General features: G+C 55.9%; 1 protein-coding gene and 1 long non-coding RNA gene across 6 annotated transcripts in view; one reads left to right on the forward strand and one right to left on the reverse strand.

The window, feature by feature from the left end:
• The window catches only part of LOC116147645 (uncharacterized), a 65,130-nt gene that overhangs the window by 18,109 nt on the left and 32,318 nt on the right, over positions 1-14,703 (forward strand). For 2 of the 5 annotated variants that reach the window (XR_004131196.2, XR_004131195.2), the window contains exon 3: positions 14,157-14,318. The exons of 2 other annotated variants lie outside the window; for them this stretch is intronic. This is a non-coding gene — a long non-coding RNA (uncharacterized LOC116147645). Of the gene's footprint in view, positions 1-2,127; positions 2,402-14,156; positions 14,319-14,703 lie in introns of those variants that run through there. One more of the 5 variants, XR_010376898.1, reaches the window with a different exon arrangement.
• Positions 755-14,676, reverse strand: KCNK17 (potassium two pore domain channel subfamily K member 17). The gene is made up of 6 exons (XM_031434772.2): positions 14,178-14,676; positions 11,060-11,174; positions 6,014-6,174; positions 5,315-5,489; positions 1,161-1,471; positions 755-926 (listed from the first exon to the last, which is right to left on the reverse strand). The coding sequence occupies exons 1-5, from the start codon at positions 14,448-14,450 to the stop codon at positions 1,161-1,163; spliced, it is 1,035 nt and encodes a 344-aa protein (XP_031290632.2). The 5' UTR covers positions 14,451-14,676; the 3' UTR covers positions 755-926.

The following is a 14,703-nucleotide window of genomic DNA, read 5'->3' on the forward strand; positions in this document are numbered from 1 at the left end:
TGTAACCCTTCTTCCTTGGCCAAGAGGCTGACCCAGACCCAGTTCCAGGAGGGCCCTGAGGCGGAGGGACTTGTCCACAGAGAGGGCCGCATGGAGCCCCCTATGTCCCTGTGACGCTACCTGTAGGATGGTGAAGGGGAGTGGAGTTGCAGGTGCCCACTGAGGCCAAGAACCCCGCTGTCCCAGGTGACCTTCAGGTCCTGGCTGTGGGATCTGGGTGTGCTGGGGACCACACGGCTACGCACTGCCTTAGTAACAACCCTGAGTAAGAGACAGAAATGCTCAGAGTAAGATGCTCTGCAAATAGAAGTGACCTTTGCAAACCCTACCTGGCTTTGCAAACTGTTTGGAGCCTTTAAATGCAGTGGGGCAGGCTGAGGCAGGAGGAGCCCGCTGGCCTGGTCTGGGCTTCTCTGCAGTGTGAGTGAGTGCTGGAGCAAGGATTCAGCAGCCAAACTGGGACCAGCTGCCTTCTGGCTGTATCAGCCCTGAGAGTTCTCAGCCAATCTTTAGTGAGTCTACCTGGAAGGTCTCTGGAGGGGCAGGGGGCCCGAAATTCAACCCTCAGTCCATTCTTTGCTGGTCCTGGGCAAATTCACTTGGGAAGGGAGTGGTTTCTCTTTACGAATGTTCCAGTCTCAGATGCTGCCGTTGTCTCTGGGTGTGTGTGCCACCCAGAATTCGAATTAGATTTGGTTATGAGTGACAGAAAAATGAATACTTTGAAAAATAAGATTGACATTTATTTCTCACTTACATAAATGAAGTCTGGTGGTATTCAGTCCAGGTTTGTTATGGTGGCTCTGCAAACGTCAGGAATCCAGGCTCCTTCTGTCTTACCATGTCACCAATCTCAAACATGGCCTCTACTTCATGGTGCAACATGGATGCCAGAGCTCCAGCCACCATATCAGTATTGCAGCCAGCTAGAAGAAGGAAGTGGTAAAGAGGAACCCCCACCACTGAAAGTCACATCCGTAAATCACACAGAATACTTCTCTGTGTTATCTTGCTGTGCAAAATTTAATCATATTGCTACACCTAGCTTTAAGGGAAGACAGAAAAAAAAATGTAGACTTTAGTCTGAGTGGTCATATGCCAAGCATAAAATCAGGGATCTTGCTGCTGAGGAATAAGGTGGGGCAAATACTGGAGTATACCTAGCTGTCCTTTCCACAGCATGAGACTTGAGTAGAGGGTTCTGGGTGCTGCACGATTCCCATAGGCCCCTCTGGATAGCAGTCTGGCTGTGAGGAGTGGGGATCTGCCTCTCCATCTGGGTCCTGCCTCCCGCTTCGCTGCTTGAAGTCTCCCTTGGAGTTGTGACTGTAGCAGGAATAGGAGCCCTGTGGGGCCTCCAGCAGGGAGAGGATCAGTTTGATGATCAAGGCCAGCCATGCCATCCCAAAGAGGATCCACAGGGACACTGTGTTCTTGTACCACAGCGGGTATTTCCGGGAGGGGTCCATCCCTGGGGGAGAAGCAAGGTCAGAGGATGGAGACCTGGGCAAGTCAGGGGCACATTTCCAAAACAGAAACAGACATACATGGCTTGATGTGTATGAGCAGAATGTGGGAAGTCCAAACCGCTTTGAGATTGCTGGTCTTGTGGTCACCTCCCTAGGATTCTAGGAAGCCTCCCTAGATTGACTCCTAGGGTTTAGAAGCTTCTGTCTTAGCTCTCCATACCACACGTCCCTCTGTCCACCCCTCATCCTGTCCTGCTGACTCCAAAACAACCTTTCTTCCCTCGGCCCCAGCTCGGGGATGAGCCCACAGCCCTGGACCCAACATCACTGCCTGGCAGGAGTCGGGATTGGATTAGGCTGATTGGATCATGGGGCCACAATTCCGCTGGCGGTCCCAAATGAGATCAGCTGTGAGCCAGCTCTCGGCCCTGGCCGCCCCCTCAGCTCTGCTTGCTCCTGGCCACGGAGGGGAGGAGGCATTCTTCTTCCCTCTTATTTCATTTTTTAAGCAAAATCATAAGTGGCAGGACACCTGGCAGCTGGCAAGGCGCTCAACTGAGTTGCAAATGCAATTGAGGAATGTGGGGGCTGGGAGGCCAGGGAGGAGCAGGCGGCTGGGAACTGGGGGCTGCTCTAGCCACAGCCTTTGTGCCAATAGGAGCGGCTGTGATGACAACACCCTTTGTGACTGCTGATGCAAGACAGTGGATGCCCAGAGTCCAGGTGGTGGACCTCAGCATTCCCATCCAAGAAAGGGGTCAAGCCCCTGGAGGACAAGGAAGGCTGAGAGACATGTGGAAGAGGTGAGGGTGGGTTGTTCCCTCTTCGCATGGAAGATTCTAGAACATATGTATATGAGGATCCATGGCATGGAAGTCTATCCTAGATCTGTCCTTGGCTTGCCTGCTCTGTGACCTTAATCAGCTTCCTTCCCCTCCCTGGGTCTGTAGATGAGGCAGTCAAAGCTTGATTGTTCAGGCTGGGTACTGCACAACCCTAAGGGGTTGCCATTCACCCAGAGCACAGTGAGGATGGTTCCCATGGATCAGTGCAGCTTCTGTCCTTGTCCTTCCTTGGTTTTTATCACCTTTAGAAATTACAACTATCTTGTCACCTGTCCAGCTCCTCTGAAAACATTCAGTGTTTTCCTTTAGTCTTAGGACAGAATCCAAAATTCGTGTCTTGGCCTATGAGGGCCCTTGCCATGTGAGCGGGCCCTGCCTCCCTCTTCACTCTGGGCTCTCCTGCTTCCACGCTGTACTCGGGCAGGTGAAATGCTCTTCTGACCAGCCCAGCCGGAGCAGCTCCAACCCAGTGCTGTGTGATCCGGCACAGAGGGCAAGTGAGGGCACTGAGATGGCTGCTCCATGGAGAAGGAGAAGTGGGGGGAGCAAATCTCTGCTGATGTGGTGAAGGGGACAGTGCCGCCAGCCGCCACCCAGCAGGAGTGGCCTGCCCCGGAGCCCCTCTGGACTTCAAGGGCCCTTGTGGGTTTGGCCCAGGCCTCCTCAGTCAGTGTGGAGTGGAAGCGGACTCTGGGAGGGCTGGGCCCCGTATACTAACTAGCTCCCTCACCCTGCGGCTCCCACAGCGTGGCTCACAGGGTAACAGGGATCCTGAGCAGTCCTCCTCACTCCTGCAGAGATGATTCTGTGGACGTCACTGCCCCTCCCTCAAGGGTGGAGGAGGCCTTGCCTCCTATTTCCAGGGTGCCCGTGTCTAGAAAGGGGCTGCCCCCTCCTCCCCGCCCTGCCTGCCTCAGGGGACTGTGGGGCCTCAGGACACCCTCACAGATCATCCTTATTAGCCCCATAGCAGTTTCTCCAGGCAAGCAGAGGGAGCCTGCTGTCAGCTATTCCCACCCAGCATCAAACTGGGAACCTTGGTGATCAGTGGACACTAAGATACTGTGGCTGGGGGTCCTGTTTCCACTCCTCCTCCCCTCTCCTCGCACTGGGTGCCCTCAGAGAACCAGGCTTTGTGAGTTTAGGATGATCACTGGGGGTAATCCCTGAGTTTCATCCTTTGAGCCCTAGTTGCGGGGAGGTTTGGTTGGGGGGACGGGGAATGTTGCTGGACCTGACAGATCACAGCACTGGGTTGAGGCTGCTGCGGCTGGACTGGTCAGAAGAGTATTTCACCTGCCTGAGTACAGCGTGGAAGAGGGAGGGAGGCAGGGCCTGGTCATATGGAGAGGGCCCTCGTAGGGTGAGTCATGAACTTTAGACTCTGTCCTAAAACTAAAGGAAAACATTGAAGGTTTTCAGAGGAGCTGGGCAGGTGACATGATAGCAGTTGTCATTTCTAAAGGTGATAAAAGCCAAGGGGGAACAAGGACAGAGGCTGCTCCAATCCATGGGTGCCATCCTCACTGTGCTCTGGGTGAATGGCAACCCCTTAGGGTTGTGCAGTGCCCAACCTGTACAACCAGCCATATGCAACAGCCCTGCCTGTACCAGGGAATTGGCAGTAGGAACAGAAAGGAGAGGATAGATCCAAAAATCATTCTCTGAGCTGTGAGGGGGCAAAAGTGGCCCTTGGGGACTCTGGGCTCAGCTTGCCTCAGACACATTCTCCTCTCTGAAGGTAGGAGTGAAGCATAACCCACTTGGGGGAAACCATCCCAAAGATTTCCTTTCAGAGCAACAACCTCCCTTCCAGGATGGAGGGTATCAGAAAGCGGCAGCACAAGGCCCCTGACATGGTACCTTTCTTCCTGGGGAAGGAGAGGCTCAGGGAAGGGGACTTTGTACACAGGCCAGAGGCACTGGGGGAGTCTTGGTCATCATCTAGCCTGGGCCCCTCATTTTATAGACAGGAACACAGAGGCCCACAGAGGGGATATGTGAGGTCGTCTGAAGACTAAGAGTTTTGGAGTCAAACAGATCAGACTTCATATCTCACTACCTGTGCAACCTCAGGCATATGGCTTGGCCTCTCTGAGCTTCAGCTTCCTCCTCAGTAAAATGTGACAATCATCACTCTTGGTTGCTTGATGTGCTAGCTGTTCCTTACTTTGGTTGGACCTCATTTCAATATTCCAGGCTGGGTTCTGTCTCTGAAGGAGAGAAGGGCAGGGCCTCCTCCCCAGTTTAAGGGCAGGGATCCGAGGGAGAGCCCCTTGAGGCCAGCATGGTGGTGGTGCCAGTGACCACGGCTCATCTGGTGACCCTTCAGCGGTGGGGAGCAGAGAGGGATGAGGCCGAGGGGCCCAGCCACCCCTGCACCCCACAGAATGTCCCTCTGCTGCCACCTGCTGAGCATGTGCCTCAGCTTTTACGCAAGGACAGTTGCTTCTGGGGCCCTTGACCACATTGGGTGGTGACCACTGATTAAACTCCTCCTTGGACCCTCCGGACCATGCAGCCCTTTCTCACTGACACTCAGAGTCTGGTGGCCATTTATTTTCCAATGGGGACTGGGGAAGGCTGGAGATTCCCTAGTCTCCCTGACTCTCTGGCTCAACCCCTGGGGGCTGTAACGTGGGTCACTTGGCCCTCAGCCCAGGGACAGTAAAAAGCTGGTTTTTCATGGGGCAGGAGAGATCCTGGGACAAAGATGGACGGGGAGGAGACTCAGGGGCTCCCCTGTGTCTGGTGAGCTCTAAGGATAGCGGTGAGCCTGTGGAATTCTCTGGGCTTGTCAGGGTGTCAGAAGTATGGCTTACGGCCCAAAGTGGTGGGTTCAAATGCCAGTTGTCACTTTTTAGCTGGGTGACCTTGGCCCCATTACACCATAAAGGCAGGTTGAACCTGCCAATACATGTGTCCTCTGGACTTTGGGTCCCTAACCCCAGGGCCTGGCACACAGCAGGTGCCCAGGGGACATGGGCAGGGGACTCTCACCAATCACGTAGTCGCCGAAGCCCACTGTGCTGAGGGTGATGAAGGCGAAGTAGATGCCCTCCACGTAGCTCCAGCCCTCCATGTGGCAGAAGAGCAGCGGGGGCAGCAGCAGGAAAAGCAGGAGGCCGGACAGGAGGGCGCTGGAGCCTGCCAGCCACCGGGCCTTGGCCGGGTCCTGTGGGTGCACATGACGCCCGGCCCCCATGTGGCCTCTGCCTAGCGCATGGGGTCCTGGGGCCAGGGAGCAGACAGCCTAGGGGTGCTGAGCTGAAGGCAGGGCAAGTGCTCCCCTCAGTGAGAAGGAGGCTATCCTCATGGTCTTTCCATCTGGTGTATGTTCTCCAGGCTCCAGGCCAAGGGCTTAGCTGCCTTGTGCCCTTGTGGTCCATCAGGTTCCACCATGTCTCCCCGGCTGATGCCCTGGTGTTACTGAAGACCCCCGTTCTGGGCAGAGATCCCCAATCCCACCACACTCTACCAGTAACCCCGATTCCCAGAAGGGTTATTCCCCCAGTAACCCTGCTCCCATCAGCGACCCACCCCCTCAGACCCCCTTAACCCGTCACAGCCATTCTTTTCTACCAGAGACTCTCCCCCGGGTCAGTGACTGGCCCTCATGGCCCTGATTCCCACCTCACCCACTCATTCTAGGAATGACCTGTCCCTCCCCTGACTCTCCAACTCCCACAACCCCCTCACCTTCCAGGTGCCCCCCAGCTTGCGGGCACAGCGGTGCACCCCCTGCTGCATGAGATGCCCCAGTCGGTTCAGCACCACGAGGTTGAGCGGGATCCCCACCAGAGCAAAGAAGATGCAGAAGAGGCGGGCGGCCATTGTGCTGGGGCTCAGGTTGCCGTAGCCTGAAGCGAGAGGGGGACACCTCAGGAGGCCTTTCCACCCCCAGGAACCCCCTTCCTAACCGGCTACAGGCCTGGCAGGGGGTGTGTATCCCAGCCTTCCTTTCCCATGAGGGCGCTGTGCAGGGGCCCTGTGCCTTCACTCCCGCAGTCCAGCCCCACAGCCACCCTCCCAGATGGAGATTGTGCCCCATATTGACAGACTGGAGGACGAAGCTCTAGGAGGGGCAGCGGGTGTGAGCTCATGTCCACGAAGTGTGAGAATCCTGCTGTCCTCTCCTCATTCCCTCCCTCCCTGGGTGGGCAGAGGGGTGTGGGAGAGGCCACAGGAGGTACAGAGCCTCCAGCCACTGCACCTCCAGGATCTGCTGCACCATTTAAGCCAAGGCTCTGCCGTCTCCAGACATGTCTCTCTGCTAGTGGTGGGGCCACCAAGGCTGGGCCATCCATGCCAGACGCATGACAACTTTTCTAACAGGTGGTCCTGCTCAGGGGCTCCCAGTGCCTGGCCCAGCCTGTCTCAGAGTTGCACTGCAGCCTGAGGCTCTCCCCTCTCAAGGCCCTTTCCTCTCTTCTCTCCTTTCACAGGTAACAGACCTGTCTTGCCATCTGAGGCTCTTAACCATCTCTCCTGCTCCTTCTTTATCAAAGGCTTCCCCTACTCCTCCCCAATAAATCTTGTGCACATCTGATTCCATCTTGAAATCCAATTCCCAGAGGGCCCTAACACACACACACCTAGGCTTCCTCCAAAACCCCTCGGGAGAGAGGGGCAGACCATGATGGACCATCAGGTGACCCCGGGGAGGTGGAAGTTGGGGCCTTTGTCATGAAAGGAAGGAAAGAGGGAAGCTAGGGGAGGATGAGGTGTTCTTGGAAGGATTCTATTAGCCTGGACATTCTTTCCTCCTTCATCTCCTCCACCTCTCTCGTCCTTGGTCGCCATCACTGTCTGGTCTTTCTAGGATGCAAACCTGATTATATCATCACCCAGGTCATCATCCTTCATTATTCCTCATGTCTGCTGGGGAAAGTCCAGACTCTGACCCAGCCCACCTCCGAGCTTTTCTGGTCTCCTGCATTCCCAGTTCTGGCCACACTCCTGCCCCTCTGAACCCTCGGTGCCTTTGAACATGTGTTTCCTATCCTGGAGCTCCTGGAAATGGCCCTCAAGTCCTGACTCTCCTGTGGGGCGGGTCCTCCAGCACTCTGCCAGTCTTGGAGGGTAACCCGCTGTATAAGAATAATTTGTTTCCATGTTTGTCTCCCCCAGGGGTCATGAATCCCTCAAGAGCAGGGGCTGGGTCTTAATTATCTTTACAGTCGCAGCAATGGGCACAGGACCTGACCCTTAATAGGTGCTCACTACTTGCCATATGTGTGTTGAATGAATGAAGGGAACTACAGGAGTGAACAGGCACGGATGAATGGACACTCTGCACCCTCCCCATATCGCTGCCTGACGTCCCCGCCCTGGAGACCGGGTCTACACGCCCACTCGCTTGTACTCTATTGAAATGAGTGGTTTACACTCACCCCTGCCTTACTGAGGGGACTCAGAGTGCACAGACCCAGGAGAGGCCAAAGCTCATATTAGTCTAGAACATAGGCTTTGGAGTCAGAGGCACTGCCTGGATTTGAATCCCAGCTCAGCTCCTTGCAGGCTGTGCAACCTTGTGCAAGTGGCTTGATCTTTCTGAGCCTGTTTCCTTGCCTGTAAAATGGGGATGTTGACATCCACCTCCCAGTGTAGTGTGGCGATGAAAGGAGGCAATGGAGGTGTGCTGTAGATGGGAATGTGAGCCCATAAGCAGCTGGTATACAGAAGGTACTAAATAAATGTTTGTTGAATGAATGATCAAACTCCACTGAATCAGCTCCTGGTGTGAGGACATCAGAGGCCTCCTCTGGAGCCATCCTCTCCCTTCTGTTGGCATCCAGGAAGGGGTAACTCCCTTGGTAAACCTCCTCACTGACCCTTCCTTCTCCAGCTGTGGGATCCCCTAACACGTCATCCTTTGTCCCAGGGGGTCTTTTTAACCAGTTCTAGCCCATGGGGTGGTGGTACTCACAGTCCAGAACTGAGAGGACCCTCAAGGGGGCCTCTGCCTTTCTAAGGCTGACACTAAAGGGTTTTCTCCTCAGCCAGCCCTTGGGTCAGCAGAATCAGGAGATTCAATGAACCCTTACCTGCTTCTTGAATGCTCGAGGCCTCAGCTCCATCTAGGCTACCTCTCACTTCAGTGTGTCCCCTTCCCACCACCCCCTCACCCACATCACCTCTTTCACTTTGTTAGTTCAGCTCTAGGACACACCCCGAGGGCCTACAAGGTCCTCTGTGGCTGGGCTCCCCTGCATCTTCTCCCTCAGACCTCATTTTCAACCTTCTCCAGTGACCCTGTCCTCTTTATTGTTCCTTAAACCCACCATCCACACCCCTACCTCAGGGCCTTTGCACTTGCTGGCAGATGGTTCTTTCCTCAGATATCAGCATGTCTCACTTCCTTATTTTGTCCATGTCTCTGCTTCAATGTTACAGTTTCAGTGAGGCCTTTGATGACCACCCCATCTACAATAGTGCCCATCCATCTACAATAGTGCCCATCCATCTACAATAGAACCCCTCTGTCACTATCAGACTCCTTACCTGCCTTTACTTTGCTCTAAGCATCACCCACAACCTGGATATTGTCTATGGCTCTGTTAGTTTATTGCATGTTTCCTCCCAGTAGGGTGTCAGCCCCCCACGGGCAGGGACTTGCCAGGTTTGCTCACCAGTGTATCTCCAGCACCTAGAACTATTGGGCCCACACTAGGTACCCAGTCTTTTTGTTGAATGGATGAATGGATAGATGAGAGAATAAATGAGCGATTCAGGGATGGATTTTATAGATAACGAATGATTTGGGGGCTCAGGCCTATCCTGCTGGCCCAGAAGCGTCCGTGTGCCTGTCACATGCTGTTTCATTCTAGGGCGTGGAAAGTACAGCCCTTCCAGGGTGCTGGTCCTAGGGTAACAGGGGTGTCAAGGAGGCAGCCCTCTGCTGTGCCTCTCAGAACCCCCTTCCTTCCCTCACGGACTGTCCCATATGTACCCCATCTCCCATCTCCCCCCCCACTCTCTGCACATCCTCTGTGTGTGTGTGTGTGTGTGTGTCTGGTCAGAGTCACAGTCACGAGCTTCCCTATTGTTTACCCCAGAATGGCTAGCTCTTTCTTCCAGTTGTTTGGAATTCCCACCTTATCTTGTAAACCTCTAAGGGCAGACACTGTTGGAAAGGGCAATGCAGGCCCCCAGCTGAGTTTCAAATTCCAACTCTGTTGCTTACGAGCTATGTAACTTCTCTGGGCCTCAGTCTCCTCATCTGTGACATGAAACCAAGAGGTCTTATCCTTGGAAGTTGGACCATCTGGACAGAATGAGATCTCAAATGTAAAGATGCTCCTTACAGCACCTGGGGCAGCAGACCGGGCGTGGGGGGTGGGGCGGGGTCCCCGCTCCTCGGCCCTCCTCCTCCTCCCCAGAGTGGGCCCAGACAGCTTCAGGGCAGAACCCAGTGGAGAGAAGGGACAAGGACTAGCCCATGTTAGAAATGGCAGCGCTGAGAAGAGACAGGCTGCAAAACTCTGGATTTGAAGGGCTGAAGTCACAGGCCTGGGTCAGGGGTGGAGGAAGTGTGGGGTTCAGAGGCTGAAGACCCCCCCACATCTGGGAGGCCTGGCCCACAGTGACTGCGCATCAGCATCCTCTCCTGCCCTGGAACTCAATACATGCTGGTGGAATGGGTATTTTAGGAATTCATTAATGCATCAGTGGTGTTGAGCACTGACTGTATACTGTGACTTGTACTAGAATCCTGGGGTGTAAGGATGAGTAAACACCATCCTGTCCTGTCCTTCTGGGGTGCATGGTCCATGGAGTCAAGGGATCTCCCAAACAAGCTTGCCTCAAGGTGGAGGACTGCCAAAGCTTCCGGGTAGCCTGAGACCTGCTTCCAAGAATTATTGGCTGGTTTAAAACCAGGTGGAGAATCCTCCGGCTGCATCTGCTTGGCTCCACTCTGGGGAGGACAGCAGCTGGGGTACTGGTTTCCTGGGGAGAGGATCCTGTCTGGAGGAGGTAGTGGTAGCCACCAGTGGTGTCAGCCTGCCACCTGGTGGTGAGTCCTATGTCATGCAGGCGCTGGGGCCGGGTGCCTGGCCGCGGCTGGGGCAGCCCCACTTCCTGGGTTTCAGAGCTAAGGGTCTAGGCCACTCTTCTTCCCCTCACAACAGCCCCCAGGCACCCTCCCAGGACAAATCCCACCTCCCCTCCCGAGGACAGGGCTAGAGAAATCTGGCCTAGGGTTCCCTGTGTGTGAAGGAGGAAGGAGGCTTTGAGAGGATGGTGCTGGGGGGTGAGGGGGGCCTTAGTGAGCTGAGGGGAGGCCTCTGGGAATGACCACTTCTCCCCGAAGCTGAGGCCAGGGGGGTCAAGGCTCCTTTTAGATTTCTGTCCCTCCTTCCTTCCCAACTTTCCCTTACCTCCCTCCCACCTCCCAGGCTCAGTGTTGGATGGGCTTGGCTGAGGAGACTGGACACTTGTAGTGCCCAGAAGCATCTTTACTGCTACATGGGAGACCCTCTGCTTCCTGAAAGGCTGTGTGAGGTGGAGGTCCCCAGAGCAGCACTTCTTAAACCTCCTGGGGACCTGGGGCGAATGCAGAAGCTGACTTGGCACATCGTTGGTGAGCCCCGGATTCTGCTCCCAGGGGTGCCCATGCTGCTGGGCCTGCCTACACTGGAGTCATGAGGCCCTAGTAACCCCTCCAAAAGGCAACTGGTCCCCTGTCCCTCAGGGGAGGCCACACTGCCCAGCCCACCCTCCCTGGCCCCATCCTGCTCTTACCAATGGTGGTGATGGTGGACACAGAGAAGAAGAAGGAACCCACGAACTCCCAGCGCCCCATGCTGGTGGTGTTGCCGAGGATGACGTCCCCATTTTGGTAGGCTTGGATGATGCCCTGGGGGAGAGGTAGTGGTGACCATCAGGATCTGTGGGGCGGTTGGGTCCCTGCACTGAAACACATACACATGTGCACTTGAGTGCACACACGCACACATACACTCAGACAGTCCTCATAACCACTGATCACAGCCTGTCTGGAGCAAGGAGGTCCTTCCCCTCCAACCAGGGGCTCCCCAGGGGTAGGGACCACGGGGACAGCTCCTTCCCCTCTCTTTGCCCTGGAGCCCAGGTCAGCCCAGGAGATCTCACTAGCTGGAAGAACCCCATTTATTCTCTCTCCTGCTCCCTCCCATTCTTACAACAAGCACTGGGCAAGCCTGGCATGGGGTTTATTAGGGGACCTGAAGATGAAAGAGACATGATCTCAGTTCTCAGTGGGACAGACAAACTTAACTAACTGTGATACGGTGCTGTCCATGCAGCTTGGCATGAAGGCCATGCAGCTGTACGATCCTGGACAAGAAACTTGACTTCTCTCTCAGTCTTCTTCTCTTTAAAATGGGAATACTAAGAGCACCCACTTCAAAGAGTTGTGAGGGTTAAATGAGGCATTAGGTGTAAAGGCTTAGAACAGTACCTGGAACATGGTAAATGTTAGCAGCTGCTATCACCAGGATTATTACGAATATAATGCTGTAGGAATACAGAGAGGAAAGGTGTTTGTCTGATGGGGGTAGGGGCAGATGGCTACATGGAGGGAGTGATGTTTCAGTTGGGCCTCCCTTGAGGGTCAGATAGGAATGTTCCATTTAGGTAAGTGGGACTGCAGGAGCTGAGGCTGGGAGGGAGGACCGTGCCTGGGATATAGAACAGGGAGACTGAAAGGTATCTGACAGCTAAGCCATGCTTGGGTCTGCCGTTCCAGGGATGGAGTGGCAGGCCTCTCCTAAGGTCACTGAGAAAAGGGGAGGCAGGCTCAGGTTTGCGTGCTCTGTGACAGCTGGCAGTTGCCAGAAAGGGAGAGTCCTGCAGGGGTGAGTGATGGAGAGGGCCTGGCTTGCATCCTGGCACAGAGTGGTCCAGGAGGCACAGAGAGGAGATATTCAGAAGCCCCGGCCTCTGGCCCTACTTGGTGTGGGTAGTGAGGGAAGTACCTAGGACCACTGTGAAGAGGTGTGGGTGTGAGACCAATGACAGAGATTTAGAACATGTAGAGGAGCAGGGCTGGGAGGAGGAGGGCTGCTAGTTCCTGACCCTGGGGGGATTTGAGGACCCCTGGGAATTTGCATGTACATGTCTGCACCCAGTGGGAAGATCTGGGTTGGAGACCCCATATCCTCATTCCTGGAGATGTTTGAAGCCTCAGGGATGTTGAGGAAGGGGGTTAAGTAGAGATGTAGCAGGAGGGGGTGGAGGGGAAGTGTACAGAGATGAGAGCTCAGATGGGAATCTTGGGAATCACCCACATACACAGATCTGCACAGAGGCAGTACTCATGGCAGTTGACAGCCCCAGTGCCCTGGCTATGCCATGGTATGTTTGTATTTAACTTCCCTGAGCCTTAGTTTCTCCATCTCTAAAATGGGGATAATAATGGTACTGCTTCTGAGGTAGGTGAGGATGAAACAAAAAATACACCAGGAGTGCTGCGCAGAAGCATTTCCTATTATTCTCATTGCCATCATTGTCACCTTCCCTGGGCCTAGGCTGCTGATAATTGAAGTTCACCACATTGTCAAGGGGCGTGTCACACAGCCTCCAGCACTAGGCAGTCAGGCTGTATTTGTAGAAGTTTAGCAGGTGATGGGTGGTTAAGGCATCACATTAGGTTTTTAGAGATAGACCTTCTCCTGCTCAGCTCCAGGCCAGGCCACATCAGCCCAGTCCCAGAGCTCAGGACTCCACTTCCTCTCCAGTGACCTGTTCCTTCCCACCCGACACAATTCCCTGCTACCTTCTGGGGACTAGCTTTGGATTGGCGACCCTGGGACAGTGGCCCCCCGCTGCCTCCCCCCAGAAGAGAGACTGGGAATGCAGAGTGGTGATTTCAGGCTCGGGGCACAGCTGTCTGGGACCGCGGACCAAGCCAGGGCCCGGGAGGTTGATGCACCCGCCAAATCTGAGGGGCTCCCAGTAGAGCGTCGCCTGTCCAGAAGCACATCCTCCTTGTATCTGCAAGGCCCCACCCAGAAGAACCCTCCCCTGCCTGTCCTCTCCACTCCCCGCTAGGTCTCCCCCCACCCTCCTCAGCCCTCTGTCCTCTGTGATGTCTGTATCCTCCCACCCACCGCTCCCTTCAGCCTTTCTGGGCCTCTGCGGTCTGGGCGGCGCATCCAGTCCCTCTGCTCTAAGACTTGGAGTAAACCGGGTTCAGCCATGGAGCGCCCCTGTGTCTGTGGCCCTTCTCTCGGACCCGGGTTTGCGCCCTTCGAGCCCCCCGGACCCATTCCACTCGGCCAGTGGGGACAGGCTCGCCCTGCACCTCCTTTCCCCCCAGACTCCAACGGACGTGCTGTAGGTCTTGCTCATCCTTAGACACCGCCCAGCGCCCTCTGCCGTCCTCACCTCCAATTCGCAAATTTGCACCGGGAGTGCCCTTTCGCCCTTCGCCTGTGGTCCGACCCGGATACAGCGCCTCGTTGTCCCAGGTCGATCCTTCCCCGCCACCTCCCAAGCCGGCCAGCGCGCGCTGTCCCTACGCTGCCCGACCCGGTCGGCCCTGCCAGCTCTGGACGCGGTTAGCGCTCCCCCTGTCGTCCGCATCCCCAAATTCGGATGCGTGCGCCACGCAACTCTCCGGACAGGGCGGGTCATGCCCTCTCGCCCCCAACCCCGGGACCCACGGCGCCGAGCTGCACATTCCTCTCTCTGGAGCTCTTTCTTTCGCGGTCCAGTCCAAGCCCCTGGTCCCCAAACGGCAACGCGCGCTCCCTGCGTCTATCTCCACCACTTTCTTTTGGAGACGTGCTCCCGGCTTAGCCCTGACCCGGAGCCAGGGCGTGCCCTCACTCCCTTACGCCAGCACCCCCGCGCCCAGGCCGCCCCGTTCGCCCCTGACCCGGATCAGCGAGTCCAGCGCCGGGCCATCCAGGCACGTGAAGTTCCGCAGCAGTGCCCACTTGTCGCGCTGGAATCTTTCCCTGGAATCGTGAGCCGCTGGGCTCTCCAGCATCCAGAACACGCCCGTGCCCAGTATCAGGTAAGCCAGGTACGCGAGCAGCAGGAGCAATGTGCTCGGCGCCGCGCGGCCCGAAACCCGGCCCTCGGGCGCGTCTTGGGCTCTCTGTCTGTACCTAGAAGGGGAGACAGGGGGGCTGGACCCAGGAGCCATGGGCCTGGACTGAGGCAGAAAGGAAGGGCTAGGAAAGAGCTCAGCTGGTCCCTTCTCTAGCCAACGCCTACTTGTGCCCAGTTTTCTCAGCGGAGGAGGCGTGCTGGGAATGGAACAGCCCTGCCCCACCCTGCACTGGGATCCAATTCCAGGGACAAAAAGAGGCCGGAGCTATGAGCATCTGGCGCCGCCTCGAATGTGTGTGGAGTGCCCACCCCTAGGCCTAACTCAGGGAGAAGGGGAGGGCTGCTGG

This window comes from Camelus dromedarius, chromosome 19 (assembly GCF_036321535.1).
Source record: "Camelus dromedarius isolate mCamDro1 chromosome 19, mCamDro1.pat, whole genome shotgun sequence".
In the NCBI taxonomy this organism is placed as follows: domain Eukaryota; kingdom Metazoa; phylum Chordata; class Mammalia; order Artiodactyla; family Camelidae; genus Camelus; species Camelus dromedarius.